At 39.5% G+C, this 24,882-nt stretch overlaps 1 protein-coding gene across 1 annotated transcript; it reads left to right on the top strand.

Moving 5' to 3' along the window:
- Positions 1-458: 458 nt before the first annotated feature.
- LOC137023124 (long-chain specific acyl-CoA dehydrogenase, mitochondrial-like) lies at positions 459-23,183 on the top strand. The gene is made up of 11 exons (XM_067389807.1): positions 459-629; positions 1,457-1,633; positions 1,742-1,879; positions 3,687-3,851; positions 5,570-5,636; positions 8,170-8,334; positions 8,459-8,560; positions 8,979-9,092; positions 15,671-15,798; positions 16,515-16,601; positions 22,690-23,183. Exons 1-11 carry the CDS (start codon positions 538-540, stop codon positions 22,781-22,783), a joined length of 1,329 nt encoding a protein of 442 aa, XP_067245908.1. The 5' UTR covers positions 459-537; the 3' UTR covers positions 22,784-23,183.
- The last annotated feature ends 1,699 nt before the right edge of the window (positions 23,184-24,882 follow it).

Below are 24,882 nucleotides of genomic sequence, written 5' to 3'. Positions count from 1 at the left end.
TTGGTGTCAGTCATTCCAATGACAAAACATTCAAAATACATCTGTAAAAATACTGGACTTCAACCTCTTCTTCATTTGTGTTTATGTATGTAGTTGAATGAGTAATGTAAGAACCATATGGAAATTTAAAATAAATCAAATCAAGTGTCAAAACCCTGCAGAAAAAGTCAATAATACGTAAACAGATTTGATTAAATATTTTCAGTGAACGGATTCCAGAATTGAGAAGAATCAAAATCCCCACAACTAGCCGACCTACAACTCTTATCATGGACATTTTACTTGTTTTACTTTTTAGAATATTTACTAATTGTGTTTCCCTTTATCGATATAGTGATATAGTCATACCATTAGTGTATCAGGCTCAGCTAATGTTAGGTCAATAGCATTAATGTATTGAGACTCTTATTATGACATGTTATCTGTATTTATTTTTAGACGGAAGTGTTTTTTCTGTAATTAGAGTAAAGTTCACGGACGATGCTTGACCTGTCAAAATTGAGCTTTAGTGTTTGAGTCGAGCACGTACACTTCAGCATGTTTGCACTGAAGATACTTAGGAGTTTTTCTCCTGCGACGAAAAATGTTTATTTGCGGAGTAAACAGGCGTTTACTGTGACTATGTCTAGGTGAGTGTCATTGAGTTTTATTTATTGTTTTCATCAGCAGTTTCTTCCATATAAATTTCATTTCCTTTAATTTTTTTTTTTTTTTTTTTTTTCACATATTTAACTATCCAATGCATAAATTAATAATTCACAAAAAGGTTCTTTTTACGTCTAAACAACAACGTAATAATTTGAACTAGTAAAGTAGCGTACTTGTTATTTTATATTGTAAGGCAACTTAATTTAACAGGGTTGCCCAAATAACAGGTTTTAACTAGCATTTCGCCAATCGTTAAAATCACTAATCTTATGCAGTTAAGAATATAATCATTCCTGATCCATTTTCACCTAAATTATGTATTTTGAGCAGAAGATCATTTTCAATATTACTTAGGTCACCACTTTTATCAGAATGTTAAATTTATGATATAATAATGAATATATAAAATTATGGAAAAGTAAATCAACTCACGGAGGTTTGGTTGTAACATCACATTCTGAATGGTTAAAAATGTCTTGTTGTCCAACAAAAAAGGTTAATAAAATTGTTAATATGTGCATTTTCAAAAGACAATGGTGTTTCCTATGCATTTTTCGCAGTGAAATTAGAATGCAAATTTTTGAGGAATGTTATATTAACAAAAAAAAAAAAAAAAGTACCAAAAGTAAAAGTATTCTGTATGGACTGTTGTTTTTGTTAAACTACCTTGGAGTACCACATAAATACAATGGAATGTGAAAGTGGTTGAACATATTATTAAATCAGAGCTAAAAAGATGTTTCTAATATGTAATATATTTCTAATATTTATAGCCTGGTCTATTTTAAGGTGTTTATTTGATTCCCAGAATGCAGCATGCGGAGATCCAGCATGGTAAAACAGCAGCTCCTTTTCGACCTGAAACACCCATGGCCAAAACGCTGATGGACATCGGCACCAGACGGATCTTCTCAGAGGAACACGACCTGTTCCGTCAGAATGTGCGGCGGTTCTTTCAAGAGGAAGTTGTTCCATATCACACTCAGTAATTCACTAGTTTGTCTTTGTCGTACCATCTCTTCTTGACATGTAATAGATACAGGATAAAAAATGTGCTGCAGTCTTAAATGTATGCGCATGTACTTGATTATAGGTGGGAGAAGGCTGGTGAGGTCAGCAGAGAGGTTTGGGAAAAGGCTGGAGAACACGGATTGCTGGGAATATTTACGCCTGAGGAGCATGGAGGAATCGGAGGAGACCTCCTGTCCGCTGCTATCATGTGGGAGGAGCAGTGAGTAGCCCCACCCTCACCTGTCTGTCACAGTAGCTCCTCCCTGCCTGTCTGAACCTATAGTAAATTGGGCAAAATTCAGAATTTTAGATAGCTGTTTATAATCAGACTATCAGAAAAAACAGTTCAATAGGTCATGTCAACACTTGATCGGACTGAAAACTGAAACTGGAAATTTCTGCACATGTGCAATGACATGGATGGCATAATGACAGATGATGCACAGAATGAGCTGTTGTTGTTAAATATAGTGTCATAAATATCAGTTCTAAAATTCTCCTTCCTTCCACTCATAATCTGTGAAGTGGTGCAGGACAATGTTCTCTCATCCACAGACGCCTTGTTTTGGGCATGGGAAGGGGCAATTTTAACGCTTAATAAATATAAGCAGCACAACGCAAAGTTTCATGTGCTCATCGTCTCCCAATTAGCACCCCAAATAGATAAATGTTACGTCTGTTTTTTAAAACAAAGAAAAGTCAAAATTATTACCACAAATTTTAATCTTGCCCCCAAAACAACACAAACCTACATATTATATTCCAGAACCTTAAAATAGTAGTATATTTAATAAAATTAAATAATAGATAAGAATATAGAAAGATAAGAATGGGAATATTGAATAATAGATACAAATAAATGTTTACATGGAAGTAAATTTATTAAATATTATTCTTTATAAATATATATTAATTAAACACATTTTTGACATTTTCAAGGATTGATTATTGATATCATGTAATGTTTCTTGAAATACATGTAATCTTCAGGATATGTTTTTGGCTAATTACTTAAAAATACACTTCCAGCAGTCATATGTTATATTTTTAATGTTATGTTTTCTACTTTAATAAATTAAAACTTGAATTGCATTTATGTGTCCTTCATACTGCCTCAATTCAAATTTCAAAAGGATTAGTTCACTTTCAAATGAAAATTAGCCCAAGCTTTACTCACCCTCAAGCCATCCTAGGTGTATATGACTTTCTTCTTTCTGATGAACACAATCGGAGAAATATTAATAAAAATCTTGATGCATCCAATTGCAGAGAGTGGGAGCTGAAAAAGTGCTTCCATCCACATCCATCCATCATTCATAAAGCCATGTGTTCTCCACATGGGGGTTAATAAAGGCCTTCTGAAGCAAAGCGATGCATTTGAGTGAGAAAAATGATCCATATTTAATAAGTAAAATATCTAGCTTCTGCCAGACCGCCTTTCAAATTCAAGTTACGAAGAAAGTGTAAAACTCTTGCAGTTCAAAAAGCTTACACTTTGTCCTACACCATTCCTATTCAATTTATGGAAATAACTTAACTTACCTGATGCTAGTTAACAATCATAAGTTGAATATGGAAAGTGGTCTGGCGGAAGCTAGGTATTTTACATCATAACTTGTTAAATATGGATATTTTACTTAGACAAATGCATCACTTTGCTTCAGAAGGCCTTTATTAACCCCCCAGAGCTGTGTGCAGCATGTTTATGATGGGTGGACGCACTTTCTTCAGCTCATACTCATGACCCCTGTTCACTGCCATTATAAAGCTTGGATGCATCGGAATATTTATTAAAATATCTTTGACTGTGTTCATCAGAAAGAAGAAAGTTATATACACCTAGGATGGCTTGAGGGTGTTTAAAGCTTGGGGTAATTTTCATTTGAAAGTGAACTAATCCTTTAAGGACTGGAATTTAAAATGCAATGGTGCACCACTCTGACTGTATAGAGTTCAGTTTTTCCCTGGCTTTGTGTGTCTGTGTGTGTTGTAATGTAGCAGGTGTTCTGGCTCTGTTTGTGTTGTAGAATGTACTGTAACTGCAGTGGTCCTGGGTTCTCTCTCCACTCTGAGATTATAATGCCTTATATCAGTCACTATGGCTCTAAGGCTCAGATCGAGCGCTATATTCCACAGATGACTGCTGGGAAATGCATCGGGGCCATCGCTATGACGGAACCTGCAGCCGGCAGGTGGGATTCAGTGCAGACATGACATTAAAGAATAAATGGCACTTTAGTTCCTTGGATGGTTGAGCAAATGAATTTCAATTTTAACCCTCTGGAGTCTGAGGCTGATTTGGGGCCTGGAGAAGTTTTGACATGCTCTGACATTTGTGCTTTTTTCAGTTGTTCATAAACATATAAATGACAAAAGTGTCATTACACTGTATTCAGCACAAACTAGGCTACCATAATATGTGAGGAGCATGTATGTACATGTTTGCGTTTTTGAAAGAATAACGTTTATGCGTGGTTATTGAAAAAACAAAAAACTTAAGTCACTGAAATAAGTCCAAAAAAATAATATTAAATCTGTGTTCACAAGACTTCTGGGTATTGGAGATTGTTGACTAGAGTTTTTGCTTCAAAATGATGTAAAATTATCCTTCCTACTCCATATAAAACAATAGAGAGATTTAAATTTTCTAAAACATCTTTGGTCAAGAAACACAGTATGCGTGGAGGCATGAATCCTCATGAATAATGGGTCATTTACGCCTGAGAAGACAAAAGAATCGCTTAAAGAGCTCTAATGAGCTGCATAAATAATGAGCTCTTTCAGTCAGGTAGGCTGTGAAAAAACCCTCTGTTGATCATGTCTCAAGCTCATCATAATGTAAATCAAACATACAGAAAAAACAGCAATACTGTGAAATATTATTACAATTTAAAATAATGGTATTCTTTTATATTCTTTAAAATATAATGTATTTCTGTGATGCAAAGTGTCTGAAGAATTATGGTACCTCTATGGCATTTCATATAGGCTTTTAGCTTAAAAGCATGCACATTTGGAGAAATATTGATTGATTCTCATGTTTGTCAATTTTCTATACAAAATAGTAATATTTATTCAGGATTTATTGTCATCACTGTGAGTGCTGGATACTGTTTTTTCAATTCATACTTGCAGCCGGAGGGCGCTCTGTACACCTTTAGTCCACAAATGCCTGAGCACTAAAGAAGAATAGGCAATCCAGGAACTAACCGAACTAACAGAGGACAGATATCGCTAACTATGGCTATTCAAAACACTTTTCAAGACAATAAATACACGATTGAGACGATGAATGCATGTATTGACTCAGAATTTGCGTCTGAATAGCACTGGCTCCGTGGGTGTGGCCGCATTAGCGGATAATGAGCTGAATCACGGATTTCTGACATGGCTCTCTTTTCATACAGATTACATAAACACAGAATGTTTGTTTTGACTTACACGATTTAAAACCTGACATTTCAACGTTTTTTTAGACATAAGTCTAATTTTTTTGTGATTAGTATTCACTAAGTTACAGTTCATTTTCTGAGAACTATCAGATTGGACTTCCTTCAGAGGGAGACGAGAGATCACGCATCATGTTAGTTTTCTTTATTTTACAAAAAGCACAACATTTTGTTTTTACTCTGGGTGTACACAAATAAAAGAAGATATTCCACAGATTAAAATGGTGTATAACTCTTAATTGTATGTGCAACATTAACAGAGTATTTTGAGTCTCTTTCACACTGGTAAGAAAAAAAACGCGGTGGTATCACCGGCGATACCTCAGACCTCAGAGTGTTAAAGATGCAAAGACACTGACTCCCAGTGTGCATCATGTTTTCATGCTTTCTGAGTCATACTGTGATATATTCTTTTGTTCACTGAGTCGTCCCAGTTCAAGTGTTCTATTTTCTCTATGAAGTGACCTTAAAGGAGTGAAGACGTATGCAAAAAAAGATGGAACTGACTGGATTCTCAATGGAAGCAAGGTATGAACAATGGCAAGTGATGCAAAGATTTTTTTCAATCAATCGGTCAATCAATCAATCAATCATAATCTAAATAGCATCTTTCAAACTAATCTAATGCAAGTGTAAACAAGTTACTGACAAAATACAAGCAATTAAAATAATACAAAAATAGTTCTTAACAAAACATTAAAATGTTAGAATAGAATTTAAAATAATGATCAACAATCAAATGTTTATAAAGTAAAATAGAATAGGAATACATCACTAAGGCTGCATTTATTTATAAAAAAAAAAAACAGTAAAAACTGTGATATTGCGAAATACTATTAAAAATTAAATTATTTGAATATATAACACCAATGTTTTTTTAAGTCATAGCGTCACCTGCTGGCAACAGGAAATGGCATGCTTTACACTGTAATTCACTCCCAGAAACACATTTGTATATGCCATGAACCAAACATGTTAGAAACCCACTAAATCATGCAACACTTAGCTAAATGCTAAAGTATGCGATTAACGCCACAAAAAAAGGAAGTTGTTTTAAGTCCAATCTGTCTAAATCTGCTCCAAACTTTGCATGTTTGATAATAGTCTTGGCCTGATGACATCAACATGTCAATATTCAGTTCAAAGCGCCACCTGCTGGCAGCAGGAAGTATGGTGCAACAAAATGACTTTGCCATATTTCTCCTCTATTTATCCACTTAAATGAATATCACCCACTGTTTTCCTAAGGCCACCGGGTGGCGGTGAGCCTGGGTGCGAGGGCCCTTTAATTTAAATTGTAATTTATTTCTGTGATGATTTGGTGCTCAGGTAACATTTCTTCTTATTATTATCAATGTTGAAAACAGTTGCTAAACATTTTTGTTGGATATGGTGATACTTTTTTCAGGATTCTGTGATGAATAGAAAGTTCAGTGAACAGCATTTATTAAATAGAAATCGTTTGTAACATTATAAATGTCTTCACTGTCACTTTTGATCAATTTAATGCTTCATTGATGCATAAAAGTATTAATTTCTCTTTATTTCAATCTTACCACAAATGTTTAAATGGTATCATTATTTTCACAAAAATGTTAAGCAGCAAAAAATTGTTTTCAACATTGATGATAATAATAATAATAATAATAATAATAAATGTTTCTTGAGCATAAAATCAGCATATTAGAATGATTTCTGAAGGATCATGTGACACTGAAAATTCAGCTTTGCCATCACAGGAATAAATTACATTTTTAAATGTATTAAAATAGAAAACTGTAATTATATTTCACAATAGTACTTTTTTACTGTATTTTTATTAAATAAATGCAGCCTTGGTGAATATAAGAGACTTCTTTCAAAAACATTCAAAAATTGTAATTTTCCAGTTTTTGACAGGTCCTGTAAATGATGATGATAATAAATAAAACAAACAGTATACTAGAATCAGAAAATAATTAGATGCTAAATAAATGTCAGATTACATAAGTGGATTTTTTTATTTATGTTTAAAAATATCAGTATTACCCATATTACCTCTCACTTCCTCCGGGAGGTTATTCAGTGGCATTGAGTGCGGCTGGATGCGGCATCACCAGATATTTTATTTCTACTTTGTGGAAAGAGAAACTGTTAGATCTAAGGGGCCGCCTTGGTTTATAGACCAAAATTATTTTTAAGAGGTACTCTGGTACAAGACCAGTAATGACTTATAAACTAATAAAATAAGGAAATCAGTGCAAATCTAACAGGTTACCAGTGGTAAAACTTTAAAATAGGCATAATGTGTGCTTTCCTGTGGTCTTGGTCAGCGCTGGTGAAGCAGAATTTGGAATTAATTATAGCTGATTTTTTTGTATTTTCAGGTAGACCAATCAAAACAATCATTCATCACAGAACAGGCTTTAGATTTAACATGGTTTACGTGTTGCAGCGTTAAGGGCTGTGTCCATCTTTCACTAAAATTGTTTTTGCAAAGCTTATATCCTGTTGTAACATAATTAATTATGCCCAACTGACATGATCAGGTATATTGTTGAAAATAAACAGCCACTTTCCAAATGTTAGAATCCTTCAGAAATTGTGCAGCTTCATTGTTCTTCCACAGCTAAGATCTGCACAACATTTGAAACTTAGATTACATCTAAATCTATTTTTATTCCAAGTGTTATCTCTCTCTACACTAACATGCGCCAGTGGGTGGCCAAAACAGGCAATGATGAAATAGGCATTGATCTGTCTATACAGGCAGTCTTGTGCTGATGTTTTCATCTCTGTTACCTAAGAAAGAGATGGGAGTACAAAACGAGTCGTTTGGCAGTTTGGTTTCAATAAAAACTGTTCTTAGATAAACAAGAACATTTTGAGTTGTCTCATCATTTTATTTTTTGAGTGAACTACTGCTTTTTTAAATTATATTAAGCTGTGAGGGTTTTAAACGTTAACAGCTTTTGCAGAGTGAATCTTCTGCAGATTAGTTTGTTGGTTGGTATGAATATTCATGAATTTTCCATCAGGTTTTGTTAAAACACAGTCTTCTACTTCTGTCACTTTCTTTCAGGTGTTCATCACAAACGGTTGGATGAGTGATGTAGTGATTGTAGTAGCCGTGACTAACCGTGAGGCGAAGACAGCAGCTCATGGAATCAGTCTGTTTTTGGTTGATGCCGGAACTAAGGGCTTCCAAAAGGGCCGAAAGCTGGAGAAACTCGGACTTAAAGCTCAGGTGCCCCTGAAGCCTTCCATATACATAAGATCTGTTTTAAAATGCATATTATGATTTGCCATCTTATGTAAGAGTTATTTAAACACTATATAGGTAAATGTTTTGTGTCTCTGTTTCTGTGCAGGATACAGCTGAGCTGTTTTTTGAGGACGTGCGTTTGCCCGCTGAAGCTTTGCTGGGTCAGGTCAACAAGGGATTTTATTATCTGATGAACGAGCTGCCACAGGTATAACAGTGAGAGCACAAATCTTCTGCTGTCTAGCTCTGAAGGGAGCTGACTGCCTTCAGAAGTTTTGAAGATATTTTTTGTTTCATCCTACCTCTGTATAATACCTCATAAGTAGTGTTTATAAGCTCTGTGCTGCTTTTGTAGAAGAATGTAAAGAGTATAAGTGAGTATTATTTGTATAATTAGAGTTGGTCCCCCCCTCCTTCTAACTTCAGCACCCAATCAATTCCCCCTCTATTATTGCAGCCGTCTGTGAAGATATTTTGTAAACGGATTGCATTGTCAGTAGAAGATATCAGAATATGAAGGGAATAAGATTTTGCGGATTTAAACAGTTCTACAAAAAGGCAGACACAACATTATATAACAGGGAGAGATTTCGGTCAGTTTTTTTTCTTTCTCTGTCATTCTGCAGGAACGCCTTATTGTAGCAGTCATGGGCCTGGCCAGCTGTGAGTTCATGTTTGAAGAGACAAGGAACTATGTGATGCAGCGGAAGGCATTTGGCAGGACAATCGCTGACCTGCAGGTAAATATTAAAGGCGCAATATGTAAGATTTTTGGATTAAAATATCCAAAAACCACTAGAACAATGTTAACCAGGACACAGACCATGTCCGTGCGTCACCTATCAATGACATCATACCCACGTTACCCTCCATTTCCGGTTTATTTTGTAGAAACCATGGAAACACCAAAGACGCTTAAATATATTATGTGTTTTTATTAGACGAGAGCAACTGTTTGGATACATTCATCAACGGAAAACGAATCATTGTTATATAGCTCAACATCTTATTGTTTAAATCTCGTTTTCTTGATTTTCCATGATAGATACACACAAATGTATCTAATATCTCTGAGGCATAATAAAAGCTCCACTGCTCTCGAGCAGCCTCGTTCTGCTTCAGCTTTCAGCCACACCCTGCTTCATACGACAGTAATGTTAATAAATCTTTAATACATTAGTTCTTACATAAATATGATTTCTGCCCGAGTCCCATCCATTGAATTCTTTTCCACCAGCTGTAGATGTGAAGACAACACCAGAAGAAGTACCAGAATGCTAAAAATGCTAATTTTAAAGAAAAACGTCAGACAGACTTGGAGGCTTTAGCATCTGAAGTCTTTTTCATAAATAAGTAATATAAATAATAGAATGAATCAAATGGTTAATCCAGATATTACTCATTAATTCCCATGGTGATATAGATATATACTCTTTATTAGAATTTAACCAGAAAATACAGGAAATTTTTATGTAATAAATCAATCAATCAATAAATAAATAAATAAATAAATATTTATAAATACATTTTTATACATATATAAATATATATATATAAGAAAAACAAAAATGGCTTAAATTGGCTAAAGTGGCAAGTATATACTGACCTCCCCTTACACTTGAGCAATAGCAGGAACGTCTCGGTTACAAAGGTAACCCTCGTTCCCTGAAGGAGGGAATGGAGACGTACGTCGGACAGACCGACGAATAGGAATCTCGCTAGAGAGGCCAATCTTCTTCGAGTGTAACTAAAACGAGCCAATGCACATTGGCATGCAATCATATGTATCAGCTGCTCGCCTCGCAGCACGGGTATAATGAGCAGCAGGTGCGTTGCATCTTCAGGTTTTTCGCTGAGGAGCCGAACCGGATAGGCGGCAACATTGTGGCGATGGGACGTACATCTCCGTTCCCTCCTTCAGGGAACGAGGGTTACCTTTGTAACCGAGACGTTCCCATTCAGTCGGTCACGTTCGACGTACGTCGGACAGACCGACGAATAGGAATCCCTACCAAAGCACCACAGGAGCTGCCCCCTTCCAGCGCTCTGTTGTAAGCCACCTGAACCCCCTTGCCTGAGGATGGTGGGACAGGGCTAACACAGAGAGAGTCGATCACCCATTCAGTGAGACTATTGGAAAACGCTGGGAAAGCGTACCCTTTCGTTGGGAAAGGAACGCTGCGGAAGCCACATCCTTCCCTGAAGGAGTTATGTGGAGAAGTACATATGGACTAACCCTGTAGGGCTTTGCTAAATATGGAAGAGCTGGGGTGACTCCAACCTGATGAAGGGTAGGTTCTCCCAGAGGGAAAGACACAGGCTTCGTTTAGGAGCAACCGTGGAACCAACCATATGGGATCCCCGTAGTCACACATATTGAACCCAGCCTAAACCCGGTTCTCAAGGATACAACGGAGTATAGGCCTGGCGCCAGACGCTCCACCACGTCGGCTGCCGAAGGGATATCGGAGGACTCGACAGGGTCTGCCTTGTAGGGACTCTCTGGAGAAAATAAGCGCATGTAGCGCAGCAAGCCGACACTAAGCCGGGGCCTCTCCGTGCCTCTGACCTGTGGCGAGAACACAGGAGGAGACCAGCTCGACACAAAGGCTATTGTATCTAGTGAACGTGTTAGGTGTCGCCCAGCCCGCAGCTCTACAAATGTCTGTCAGTGAGGCGGCCAGCGCCCAGGAGGATGCGACACCTCTCGTGGAGTGAGCATGCAACCTGAGCGGAACAGGGCCATCCTCTGCTTGGAGACAGCCTTTCCCTTCTGCTGGCCTCCATAACAGACAAGAGCTGGTCTGAGGTCCTGAGGCTTTGGGTTCTGTCTATGTACAGTCACAAAGCACAAACTGGACAGAGTAAAGCCAGGGCTGGGTCTGCCTCCTCTGAGGGCAGCGCTTGCAGGCTCACCACCTGGTCCCTGAAGGGAGTGGTAGGAACCTTGGGCACATAGCCAGGCCAGGGTCTTAGTACCACGTGGCTATCACCCGTCCTGAACTCCAGGCATGATTCGTCGACCGAAAATGACTGCAGGTCCCCTACCCTCTTGATGGAGGCCAATGCAACCAGCAGCAAAGTATTCATATACAGAATCTTTAAGTCTGCCGATTGCAAAGGGAGCAATCTGAAGTGCTCTTAGCACCAGAGCGAGGTCCCAAGAGGGTATGGAGGGGGGACGAGGAGGATTTAACCGTCTCGCCCCCCTAAGGAACCTGACGACCCGGTCGTGCTGACCAACAGATTTGCCATCTATGTGGTCATGGTAAGCGGAGATAGCAGCAGTATGGACTTTGAGGGTGGAGGGGGACAGCCTACACTCCAACCCTTGCTGCAAGAAGGAAAGCACGACTCCGATCGAGCATCTTCGGGGGTCTTCTCGGGGAGAAGAGCACCACTCGACGAACAGGTTCCACTTCGAGGCGTAAGCACGTATCATGGACAGTGCTCGTGCCGAAGTGATGGTGTTAAGTACCTCAGGGGGTAAGTCACCTAGAACCTCCGCGTCCCGTCCAGGGACCAGACATGGAGTTTCCAGAGGTCTGGACGCGGGTGCCAAAGAGTGCCCCATCTCTGAGAAGATGGTCCTTCCTCAGAGGAATGGGCCAGGGAGGGCTGTCGCAAGGAGTGAAAGTTCTGGGAACCAGATCTGGTTGGGCCAATAGGGTGCAACTAAGAGGACCTGCTCCTCGTCCTCCCTGACTTTGCACAGGGTCTGTGTAAGTAGGCTCACTGGGGGAAATGCATATTTGCGAAGGCCCCGGGGCCAGCTGAGTGCCAGTGCGTCTGTCCCGAGTGTTCCCTCGGACAGGGATAAAACAACTGGCAGTGGGAGGTTTCCGGTGAGGCAAACAGGTCTACCTGAGCCTCTCCGAACTCTCTCCAGATCAGCTGGACCACCTGGAGGGGGGAGGGGGGGAGGGGGTGGGGGGTGGGGGGGGAGTCGCCACTCTCCTGGCAGCTCAGCTCGTGATAGCTCGTCGGCCACATGGCTGAGCACACCAGGGACAAGAATGGCACAAAGCGACCTCAGACGCTTCTGACTCCAGGGGAGGAAATGGTGGGCGAGTTGCGACATGCAACGGGAGCGTAGACCACCTTGACGGTTGATGCACGCAACGGTCGCAGTGTTGTCCGTACGGACCAGTACATGCTTGCCCCGTAGTGGCCCTTTGAGGCGGCTCAGAGCAAGATGTACTGCTAGCAACTCGAGGCAATTGATGTGCCAATGCAGATGGGATCCCGTCCAAACCCCTGACACTACATGCCCGTTGTACGTGGCACCCCAGCCGGTGGCAGAAGCATCTGTGAATACCACAGCATGCCGGGACACTTGTTCTAGGCGCACTCCTGCCCGAAGAAACAAAGGGTCCGACCACGGACTGAAGGCTTGGCGGCACTCCTGAGTGATTGGCACCCGGAATGTGCCGCATTGCCGCATTTTGGGACTCGGCCGTGAAGCCAGTGTTGAAGCAGTCTCATATGAAGCAGACCGAGCGGGGTTACTGCTGCCGCGGCCGCCATATGCCCCAGGAGCCTCTGAAAGAATTTCAGTGGGACCGCTGTCCTGCCATTGAGCGTATTCAGGCAGATCAACAACGACTGGGCACCTTCCTCTGTGATGCGTGCTATCTGTTCGACCGAATCCAGCTCCATACCGAGAAAAGAGATCCTCTGCACAGGGGAGAGTTTGCTCTTTTCCCAGTTGACCTGAAGACCCAACTGGCTTAGGTGACTGAGCACCAAGTCCCTGTGTTCGCACAACCGATCCCGAGACTCTGCTAGAATGAGCCAGTCGTCTAGATAGTTGAGAATGCGAACACCCTGTTCTCTCATGGGAACGAGGGCTCCCTCCACGACTTTCGTGAAGACGCGGGGAGACAGGGCCAGCCCGAAGGGTAGGACTCTGTGCTGATATGCTCGACCTTTGAACGCGAATCTCAGGAATGGCCTGTGTCGCGGAAGAATCGAAACGAGGAATTACGCGTCCTTCAGGTCGATCACTGCAAACCAATCTCAGGGACGGATGCACTCGAAAATGCGTTTCTGCGTGAGCTTGTGGAGTAGCTTGTGGAGGCTCCGATTCAAAACTTGCAGGTCCAAGATCGGTCGTAACCCGCCGCTTTTCTTGGGTACAATGAAGTTGGGGCTGTAGAACCCCGACCTCAAACCGGCTGGAGGGACCGGCTCTATCGCGTCCTCCGCAAGTAGGACTGCGATCTCCGAACGCAAGAGGGCAACGACATCGATCACTGTAGTGAAGAGGACGTCACTGAACTTGGGCGGATGCTGGGCGAACTGAATCGCATAGCCGAGCCTGATGGTCCGAAGGAGCCAGCGAGACGGACTGGGGTGCGCTAACCAGGCTCGCAGAGACCGTACAAGCGGGACTAAAGGGACCACCGGCGTACCCGCAGCAGGGCAGCGAGGCGGAACACAGGGACGTGTCTCGGGGGGCTCTCTTTGTGAGGCGGCCCGAAGTGGTGTCACAGTGTGCTAGGCAACACTTACCTGGTTCCACGGATGGACAGAGGGAGCAGTCGAGGCTTTGGCTGCCCGCTGCTCGCTGCTGTCCGCTGGCGACAGAAGAGGGGGATGAGAGTGGTCCCACTGCTCTCCAAACCCTCTTCAGACCTGGAAATGGAGGAACTGCTCTTTTAAATTTGGGTACCACTGCCTCTTGGGTCAGTGGTGGAACAGAAACAAACCCAATAAAAGGATTTACCACCTGGCCCTCCTCCAGGGGTGGAAGAGCAGCCCCACCCATCTCTGGGTCGCCCGTCTCAGGGGTGATTCTCACCAACCACTTAACAGCTGCAGAGACGGGAGGCGTCATCTCCCTGCAATGGACACAGCAGAGCCTGCTGGGCCGGAGTTTCTTGCAGGGGACGACACCCTTGGCGACGAGCAGACTGAGGGGCGGCCCAAGAGGAACTCAATGGTTTGTCATGGGAGCTCCCCGATCCGCTACTAACTGAGGAGAACCGCTGGGCCCAGTCCTCGACAGTGTCACCGAAAAGGCCACCTCGTAAGATGGGAGCATTGAGAAAGCATTTAGCTTGACAACCTCTCGCACCTCTGGACCACTGAGGTGGACATCGTCTGGCTGAGGGCCTGCGCCGTGACTTTGCTCACGGTTAGTCAACAAACGCAGCTCAACCCCAGCACAGAACTACCTCATGCAAAAAGAGTGCCTTGGCCTCACATGCAGGGTGGGTGTGGTCTGTGTACAGCCACCCCATCCAAGAGGGTAGTGAGAGAGGAAAAACTTGTGCAGATTTTGGCACTTTTGGCATTCCATATTTATGGCACCAATATACCCTCGACACAGACAGGGATTGTGTGCAGCCTGTCGTGTGCTCTCTTTCTCTCTTTGAAGGCGCTCACTCTTACCAGCCGTAAAAACGTCTTTTCAGCGCTCAAAAGCGCACCGTACCGGCCGTGAGAACAGCCTTCTGACGCTGTCAAAAAGCTATTCGCTTAAAAAACGGCAAACGAAACAAATACAGAAAAAGAGAGGACTTCGACCCCGCTGCTGTGCTGTTCGCCCGCACTCAGAAAAAATAGAGAAGTTCAACCAAAAAGCTTGACTCGTCTTCTAGCAGACACTCGCTTGCAGAGAACAGGAACAAACACCGTTCGGCTCCGAAGCGAAAAGCTGAAGATGCAACGCACCTGCTGCTCATTATACCCGTGCTGCGAGGCGAGCAGCTGATGCATATGATTGCATGCCAATGTGCATTGGCTCGTTTTAGTTACACTCGAAGTAGATTGGCCTCTCTAGCAAGATTCCTATTCGTCGGTCTGTCCGACGTACATTGAACATGACCGACTGAATGGGAATCGGCTTTCTTAAACCTAAATGGAATGGAAAAGGACTGGAAGGCCAAGAAAACTCTCAAAATATGATGAGAAGTTTCTTCTTTGACAAACTGGAAGCAGGAAAGGAATTATTTTCACAGTATTATGAGCTCTCTTATCTCAAAAAAAGGAAAATTTGATTTTTCATGGTATGACCCCTTTAAAAACCCTTTCAGTTCTATTGAGTTTCTGTGCCAGATCCTCGTAATTAGTGTCCTCATTTGTTTAGTCTGCTTTTAACCTCGTGTAAGGTCACAGCCACACACTCACTTTGTAACTGTATCCCTCCATCCTGCCGGCAGTTTGAGACAGATGCTCAGAGAAATTAAATAAGTTCCATTATGTTGTTCATTTGTGCATATGGATGAGTAGAATTAGTGAGGTCTAAATCAGGTTTGCAATAATAACACCACATCATCATCATCAGAACTATATGTGACTGTCTGTCTTTCAGGTGGTTCAGCATAAACTGGCTGAGTTGAAGACGGACATCTGTGTAGGTCGAGCTTTCGTTGATAGCTGCCTTCAGCTCCACAGTGAGAAGAAGATGGACTCAAACATAGCATCTATGGCCAAATACTGGTGAGTCTCTTGTTGAGTTGTGTTGGGCACTTTTGAAACACTGCTTAATGAAGCTTCAAAAGCTTTTGTACGCCCCAAGTAATGTTATTTCAACAAATGAGGCTTTGTCACGTCATACTGTTTCGAGCCTTGGTTTTAAAATGTTTGATAATTCTTATGGTTTCTTAGAGGGTGTTGATCTGGTAAACCTGAATGAATGTCCATTGTTTTTAACTGATCTCTGTTCAGTTTTATAATTTAGGTTCGGTTTGAATTATTCCAATACATTTTAATAAACATGCATGTATAATATAAAAAGGAGAATGATAGTTAATTATTTCCAATTGGACTAGTTTGCCAAGCCCTGTCTTTAGGTGCAGTCACATTTAATGTTGTTTGATTCATTTTTCAGTAATTTCAATAGGAATCTGCATGATCAGGAATTTTGCATCAGGGCGAAATTTCACAACAGCTTCTGTGTGAGCTGAGTGCTACACTATTGACAATGGACTTTGCTCACAAAATTTCACCAAAATGTTGATACTCGTTAATGTGTCTAGTGTTGTCAAAGTGTCATTCATGTTGTCATGAATATGTAAATTCTGCTGCATGCTTCCCTCTGAATAACAAAAAATAAAAAAATAAACACACAACAAAATCACAGCATTTAAGAAAACAGCAGTTAAGAAAGCATCTGATGTTATACCAATTGTGAATGTTTTTTTGTCCTTCTTTAGGGCTTCAGATTTGCAGAATAGAGTTGCCACTCAGTGCCTGCAGCTTCATGGAGGATGGGGCTACATGTGGGAGTATCCGATAGCCAAGTGAGTAACAGTCACTAAGTAATATCAGCGTTGTCTACTTTGGCCTTGTAACCAGAATGCAGTGTTTGTTCTGTTACAAAATGCACCTTTACATGTGAACAGCTCATGATAAAAACAAAAAGAATTATTGTAATTTAACTGTTCTGTAAAATAAAATACTTTTTTTTATTTTACAATACAATTGTATTATTGTAATTGTACTATATTTGTTTATTGATTTGTTTAATTTTAAAATTTAAATAATAATAAAATAAAATATTATCTTGAATACTACTACTATTACTACTACTAATAATTAAAGATGCAAGCAACATTGACGGGGCCAAGCACAATGGCGGTACAACAAGCCAGCCAACATGGCTGTGAGCATTAGACCAACTGCAGCAGTGAGCAATTAATGACACATTAAGATAATTTTACAAACCAGATTCCAAAAAATTTTGGACACTGTACAAACTGTAAATAAAAACAGAATGCAATGATGTGGAACTTTCAAATTTCAATATTTTATTCAGAATACAACATAGATGACATATCAAATGTTTAAACTGAGAAAATGTATAATTTTAAGGGAAAAATAAGTTGATTTTAAATTTCATGGCATCAACATCTCAAAAAAGTTAGGACAAGGCCATGTTTACCACTGTGTGGCATCCCCTCTTCTTTTTATAACAGACTGCAAACGTCTGGGGACTGAGGAGACAAGTTGCTCAAGTTTAGGAATAGGAATGTTGTCCCATTCTTGTCTAATACAGGATTCTAGTTGCTCAACTGTCTCAGGTCTTCTTTGTCACATCTTCCTCTTTATGATGTGCCAAATGTTTTCTATGGGTGAAAGATCTGGACTGCAGGCTGGCCATTTCAGTACCCGGATCCTTCTTCTACGCAGCCATGATGTTGTAATTGATGCAGCATGTGGTCTGGCATTGTCATGTTGGAAAATGCAAGGTCTTCCCTGAAAGAGACGACGTCTGGATGGGAGCATATGTTGTTCTAGAACTTGGATTTACCTTTCAGCATTGATGGTGCCTTTCTAGATGTGTAAGCTGCCCATGCCACACGCACTCATGCAACCCCATACCATCATGCAGGCTTCTGAACTGAGTGCTGATAACAACTTGGGTTGTCCTTGTCCTCTTTAGTCAAATTTTGATTCGTCTGACCACAGAACAGTTTTCCACTTTGCCACAGTCCATTTTAAATGAGACTTGGCCCAGAGAAAGCACCTGCGCTTCTGGATCATGTTTAGATATGGCTTCTTTTTTGAACTATAGAGTTTTAGCCGGCAACGGCGAATGGCACGGTGGATTGTGTTCACTGACAATGTTTTCTGGAAGTATTCCTGAGCCCATGTTGTGATTTCCATTACAGTAGCATTCCTGTATGTGATGCAGTGCCGTCTAAGGGCCCGAAGATCATAGGCATCCAGTATGGTTTTCCAGCCTTGACCCTTACGCACAGAGATTGTTCCAGATTCTCTGAATCTTTGGATGATATTATGCATTGTAGATGATGATAACTTCAAACTCTTTGCAGTTTTTCTCTGAGAAACTCCTTTCCGATATTGGTCCACTATTTTTCGCCGCAGCATTGGGGGAATTGGTGATCCTCTGCCCATCTTGACTTCTGAGAGACACTGCCACTCTGAGAGGCTTTTTTTATACCCAATCATGTTGCCAATTGACCTAATAAGTTGCAAATTGGTCTTCCAGCTGTTCTTATATGCACATTTAACTTTTCCGGCCTCTTATTGCTACCTGTCCCAACTTTTTTGGAATGTGTAGCTCTCATGAAATCCAAAATGAGCCAATATTTGGCATGACATTTCAAAGTGTCTCACTTTCAACATTTGAAAGTATCTATATTCTATTGTGAATAAAATATAAGTTTATGAGATTTGTAAATTATTGCATTCCTTTTTTATTCACAATTTGTACAGTGTCCCAACATTTTTCGAATCGGGTTTGTAGGCAAAAGAGCTGAAAAATCTCAAATACAGTCAATAAAAAAGATTTACTGGTTTATCACTTTTGACCAATAGGTGGCACTGTGACCAAATTAATACAGTGTGTTCAGACTTAGGTGACAATGACAATCGCAAAGTTTGTGATTATGTCAAAGCATTGCAGAGATACAGCCTCAAGAGTCATTTTGTCATCAACCCTCAAATTTGTTGCTGTGGTATACGAGAATGGTTTCGTATATAAGCACGAAATCCATAACATTTTACCTATGTATTTTGTAGATATTTTACCGATGATACAATCCAATTTTGGTGAAAATTCGACCAACAGTGTCTTAACCATTTGAGAACCTTCAGAGCAGTTACTGAGTTTCGTAATGGTACACCAATGCATTCATATATATAGCATTTCATATCATAATACTGTTGTGTAATTAATGGAAATTTCATGTTTTGTTCAATTATAGCGCCACCAAGAGGCACAGTCCCACCATTTTTTTATGTGTCCTCTGAGTGATCCCATACATGTGTGTTAAATTTGGTGAAAGTATCTTTTTGGAGTTATAAACATTTATATGTATAACAACATAAAAAATTATCCATGGATGACTTTTGCCATTTCCTTTAAAAATTTTGACATTTTGGCATTAGCATTTTGTTAACCAGCTAAGGTTTTGTATTTGTTACGGTGGTTTCGTCTCGACCGGCGTAACGGTTTCGAAGATATTCGCAAAAGTTTAAGGGCTAAATCACCACGTTGCACAAATCATAAGGTAAAACCCAGCATGTTTGGTATCGTTGGACTCGACAAGGATTCAGGAGTCAAAGGATATGACTCCCATAAATATAAGTCGACCACACCTAAAGTTATAAGCATTTGAATATTTGATTTTACCTCTAGGTGGCACTGGCTTGAAACTTCTCAGGCTCCCTCAGAGCATCGTGCTGATGACCCATACCTCCCACCATTTCGCAATGATGTGTTCATAAAAAACAGCATTTTATGCCATAATTCTAAATGGCCAATGCCCAAAATGGCTGATATGTGAAAATTGGAAATCACTCAACTCAGCATGATTCCCAGATTCTGATGAGACCACTTTTATGATTTCTGGACAAACCGTTCTAAAGTTATAAGCAAAAATAGCCATTTTTCATATCTCGACCAGTAGGTGGCGCTGCGCAGAGGAGAAAAGAATTTTGTTTCTGGCACTTATGATTCAAAAGTTATTAGCATAAACATGAGTGAAACTTTGGACAGGTGGTGGCACTAGAGGAATGGAGTTAGAGACTCCAAATTTGCTATGTACTCAAAAAATCCAAAAAAATCGGTGAGACTGCACCACTTGGTGGCACTATAATTGAACAAAACATGTAATTGGCTCTAACTACAGTATTGTTGGTCTGACTGACTTCAAAATTGACATGCAGTGTCTTTGTCTCAGTTGCTATTACGACATTGTTGGTCTACTGTTAGCTTTTTTTGCATCTGTTGTGCTTGGGCCTTTAATTTCTGCTTGCAGCTATATTAGTTATTGTAGAAGTAGTAGTTGTTGTTGTTGTAGTAGTCCTATTAAATGGGGAAAAATAGGTTTTCCTTTCCTTCCTTTTTTTGTCATTAGCTGATCACATGGCCAAAGCTGCTCTTATCCATTCAATGAAAGTGAATGGAAACTGACAAAAAAAAAAAAAAAATCATAGAAGTGGTTTATTCAACTTGTGCACTATATTCTTACCCTTCAGCGGTCATATGATAGTTTCAAATTTAAGTAGTTATTCACTGAAAATCATATTACTTTGACAGCTTTATTACCGAGGCCCTAAAGGGACATGGTGATGGGGAAAAATATGAGATGTGAGGAAAAAAAATATGAGATGGTTTTGTGTTCTCTAGCAAAAGTTTTGCGTGAAACTTTGAAACCCCGAGAAACTTTGTGTTCGCCTACAAAGAAAGGTTTGTGAGCAAAAAGGTTTGTGAGAGAATATAAAAGCGTTGACTTCATATTTTTCCTCCCACCTTATATTGTTCCCATCACCATGTCTTTTTAGGGGCTCCATAGCGTCACAGTTTGAAATAGCATGTTGAGTTGTTTAACTCCAATTCCTGTAATTATAATGTCCAGCAGAGGGTGTGTTTCTCTCAGCTCTGCACTGTCACACCACTACAAATATCTCACTTTATTTAAATGGGTTCATTTGAACTGCCATTAATATAGATGCTTTTGTGCATTGTGAAAAACACTTTTAAATAGTCTTTCCATGGAAGCTACAGTTTGACTATGTAGTTATCAAGAGTGACTTATCAGAAATCAGACTAGTACATATTTGCATATTTTGCTGGCAGCAGTTGTACCTTGTGTAGGTGTGAAATGCTTCTTTCAGAACCTCCCGGAATGTTTATATACATATCAAATGTTGAAAGTAAGACATTTTGAAATGTCATGCCAAATATTGGCTCATTTTGGATTTCATGAGAGCTACACATTCCAAAAAAGTTGGGACAGGTAGCAATAAGAGGCCGGAAAAGTTAAATGTACATATAAAGAACAGCTGGAACACCAATTTGCAACTTATTAGGTCAATTGGCAACATGATTGGGTATAAAAAGAGCCTCTCAGAGTGGCAGTGTCTCTCAGAAGTCAAGATGGGCAGAGGATCACCAATTCCCCCAACGCTGCGGCGAAAAATAGTAGAGCAATATCAGAAAGGAGTTTCTCAGAGAAAAATTGCAAAGAGTTTGAAGTTATCATCATCTACAGTGCATAATATCATCCAAAGATTCAGAGAATCTGGAACAATCTCTGTGCATAAGGGTCAAGGCCGGAAAACCATACTGGATGATTGTTATCAGCGCTCAGTTCAGAAGCCTGCATCTCTGATGGTATGGGGTTGCATGAGTACGTGTGGCATGGGCAGCTTACACATCTGGAAAGGCACCATCAATGCTGAAAGGTATATCCAAGTTCTAGAACAACATATGCTCCTATCCAGACATCGTCTCTTTCAGGGAAGACCTTGCATTTTCCAACATGACAATGCCAGACCACATACTGCATCAATTAAAACATCATGGCTGCGTAGAAGAAGGATCCGGGTACTGAAATGGCCAGCCTGCTGTCCAGATCTTTCACCCATAGAAAACATTTGGCACATCATAAAGAGGAAGATGCGACAAAGAAGACCTAAGACAGTTGAGCAACTAGAAGCCTGTATTAGACAAGAATGGGACAACATTCCTGTTCCTAAACTTGAGCAACTTGTCTCCTCAGTCCCCCATGTCATCTGTGTTGTATTCTGAATAAAATATTGAAATTTAAAACTTCCACATCATTGCATTCTGTTTTTATTCACAATTTGTACAGTGTCCCAACTTTTTTGGAATCGGGTTTGTATATATATATATATATATAATATATATATATATATATATATATATATATATATATATATATATATATATATATATATATATATATATATTTAATATATAATATAAATAGTTTGTAGATATTTAAAATAGATTATCTCTCTCCCAGATTGAATGAAATAAAAAAATAAACCTATTTTATTGGATCATCAAGAATTTTTGCTTTTACTTTCATGACAATTAGGCACATTTTCTTATTTTTGTAATGAGAGTTGAGTAAATTTGTGGTCCTTGTCACTTTGATGAAAGAAAAATTTTATATTATTAAATTGCGAAGTATTTGTAGATATTTGCTGTATTTCTTAAGTTGATTCACATTTTAAAAAACATTCTATATATATATAATATATATATATATATATATATAAACAGACTTGAGAATCATAATTAATAATTACAAAATAAAAAAGGCTCCATGTCTGGATAAATTATGGTAATGAGAATGTTTTCCCCTCTTCCATTATAATAATGACAATTTGAGAGGAAATGTGCATGCCATGAAAATGTCACAGTGTAAAGTATCTTAATGGTCTTAAAAATAAGCTTCAATTAATATAATGTATTTCTTTTTTCTTTGTTCTTGAGGTGAAATACAGCCTGGACATTCTTGAGATTCACTCAGCCAGACTTTCTCTCTTGACCCATAAATACAATGCAGCAGAAAGTACTTAATGACTGTCTCGTGTTCTCTCTTTCAGGGCTTTTGCAGACTCCAGAGTCCAACCCATCTATGGAGGAACCAACGAGATCATGAAAGAACTCATCGCACGCAACATTGTTAGCACAAAATAAATATAGGAAAAATGAGACGAGATGCGAGTTTGATTTGGTGCCTTTCATGACTTCTGTGTCTGTAGCAGGAGCTTCATGGGATATTGATTATAAATAGGATCTCAGATGAGTGATTCAACGCATAGTAAATAATAATGTCATGTGACAGAATGTTGATATCATATGGTGTCTCCAGAGAGAATGTTTCTTCTGTTTGTGACTCCATGTTCTATGTATGGATATATTTTAAGCAGTATTTGTCTTCCAGATGAACAATTTGCACCATTTAAGAACAGTAAAAGTGTTTTTAGTTGTAAAGCTCAGATTATTTTTTTAAGTTATTTGATTGTTTGATATGTGAATGCCAACTCTTTGTGTACTAATCTTTATAAAGAGGTTTCTAAAGATGGCTCTTCTGTTCTTTCATCTCACAATGTGATTCTCTTTTTTTTTTTTTTTTTTTTTCAAAGACACCTTCGGGAAACTAAAAACAGTTTGTGAATTTTAATCATGCACTGTTATGATTCGTGTAAACAAAGAGAGTCTGTGTAAGTGTGTGTGTAAGTGTGTTTTATGAGTCTCTGGCTGGCTAGCGTATTCATAGTGAGTCATGGAGCAGAGGTGGGTGGTCTGCAAGAGTTAGTTGGTGGGTGTTATAAAGAGATTAAAACCAGAGTGTTCAACTCTCTCTCCATCCCGCCTTCTTTCTGTCATGGGTATAATTATAGAGCCGTTTTCCTTTTATTCAAAGATATTCAAATATAGAGACGTGCTATGAAAGTTCAGAGCAACTATAGATTAGACAGAGGAGAGAAAATCGTCTTTCTAAAGCAAGTTTGACTCCTGGTCAGAAGATCAAAGTCATGATTCTCAAACGAATTGTTCTATTGAACTGATCGTGTTTTATTGATTCGATTGAACTTCTTGGCAAAGTCCATAAATCACTCGATTATCGAACCTATTTTCTGTGAATGTATAAAAATTCGGTTAATTACTAGGTAAATAACTAGAATAACAAAGTGCAGCAAACAGTAAAACTTTGCACTACAAACTACAGTGATTATGATTTTACAATAAATTAATATGATAACAAATACCAGTTTCCAATATCAAGCAGCATAAAATCTTTTTTTTCTTTTTTTTTTTAAATAACTGGAAGGGAATGACACCAGAAGGTGGGAACATGGGAACACGTGTTTTTTGGCATGAAGGCGAACCAATTAATTCCAGATTGACAAAATCAAGTCTCACCTTACAGTTGTACTTATTCGAGAAGCCATTTCACTCGACTATATAAAGAAGCTTGTTTCTGCCACAGAATAAAAAGATTTATCTCACAATTCTGACCTTTTCCCTTCCAATTGCGAGTTTACATCTCGCAATTCTGAGAAGTGCGAGTTATTAAGTCCAATTCTGACATTCTCTTGCAATTTCTGAGAGTCACAAATGCGAGAAAAAAATAAGAATTGCGAGATATAAACTTGTAATTGTGAGAAAAAGTGTTTATATTTAGAAATTCAGACTTTTTTCTCAGAATTGTGATATAAACTTGCAATTGCAAGTTATAAAGTCCAGTTTTGATAAAAAAAAAGTCAACTCACAATTCTGAGATTTTCTTGCAATTTCTAGGAAAATCACAATTCCGAGAAAAAAGTCAGAATTACGAGATACGAGATATAAAATTATAATTGTGAGAGAAAAGTCAATAGTGTGAGTTTATATTTCGAAATTCGGACATTTTCATTCTTTATTTTTTTTCTCGATTCTGAGATGTTCTTGCAATCAGTGTATCAATTCATGATTCAGAGCGCCAAAGTCACGTGATTTCAGCAGTTTGGCGGTTTGACACGCGATCCGACTCATGAATCGATACACTGATTCATAACGCTTCGAAGCTTCCTGAAGCAGTGTTTTGAAATCGTCCATCTCTATATAAGTTGTTTTTTTGTTTTTTTTGCACACAAAAACTATTCTCGTCGCTTCATAAAATGATTGTAGAACCACTGTAGTGAGTAACGACATCTTTAGTAACTTTTATGGGTCTTGAGAGAGGAAATGACATTGCTGGCTATGGAGGCCTTTCTGAGCCATCGGATTTCAACAGAAATATCTTAATTTGT

The sequence above is a fragment of the Chanodichthys erythropterus genome, chromosome 7 (genome assembly GCF_024489055.1).
Source record: "Chanodichthys erythropterus isolate Z2021 chromosome 7, ASM2448905v1, whole genome shotgun sequence".
Classification (NCBI taxonomy): Eukaryota; Metazoa; Chordata; class Actinopteri; order Cypriniformes; family Xenocyprididae; genus Chanodichthys; species Chanodichthys erythropterus.
Note: the sequence above shows the minus strand (reverse complement) of the source record. Positions and strands in the feature narration are given on the sequence as shown.

Excerpts from the sequence above, each read along its gene's own strand:
- LOC137023124 (XM_067389807.1), top strand. The coding sequence starts at position 538 with ATGTTTGCACTGAAGATACTTAGGAGTTTTTCTCCTGCGACGAAAAAT. Across the intron at positions 8,561-8,978 it reads TGATGAACGAGCTGCCACAG|GAACGCCTTATTGTAGCAGT; the intron begins GTATAACAGTGA and ends GTCATTCTGCAG. Across the intron at positions 9,093-15,670 it reads GGACAATCGCTGACCTGCAG|GTGGTTCAGCATAAACTGGC; the intron begins GTAAATATTAAA and ends TCTGTCTTTCAG.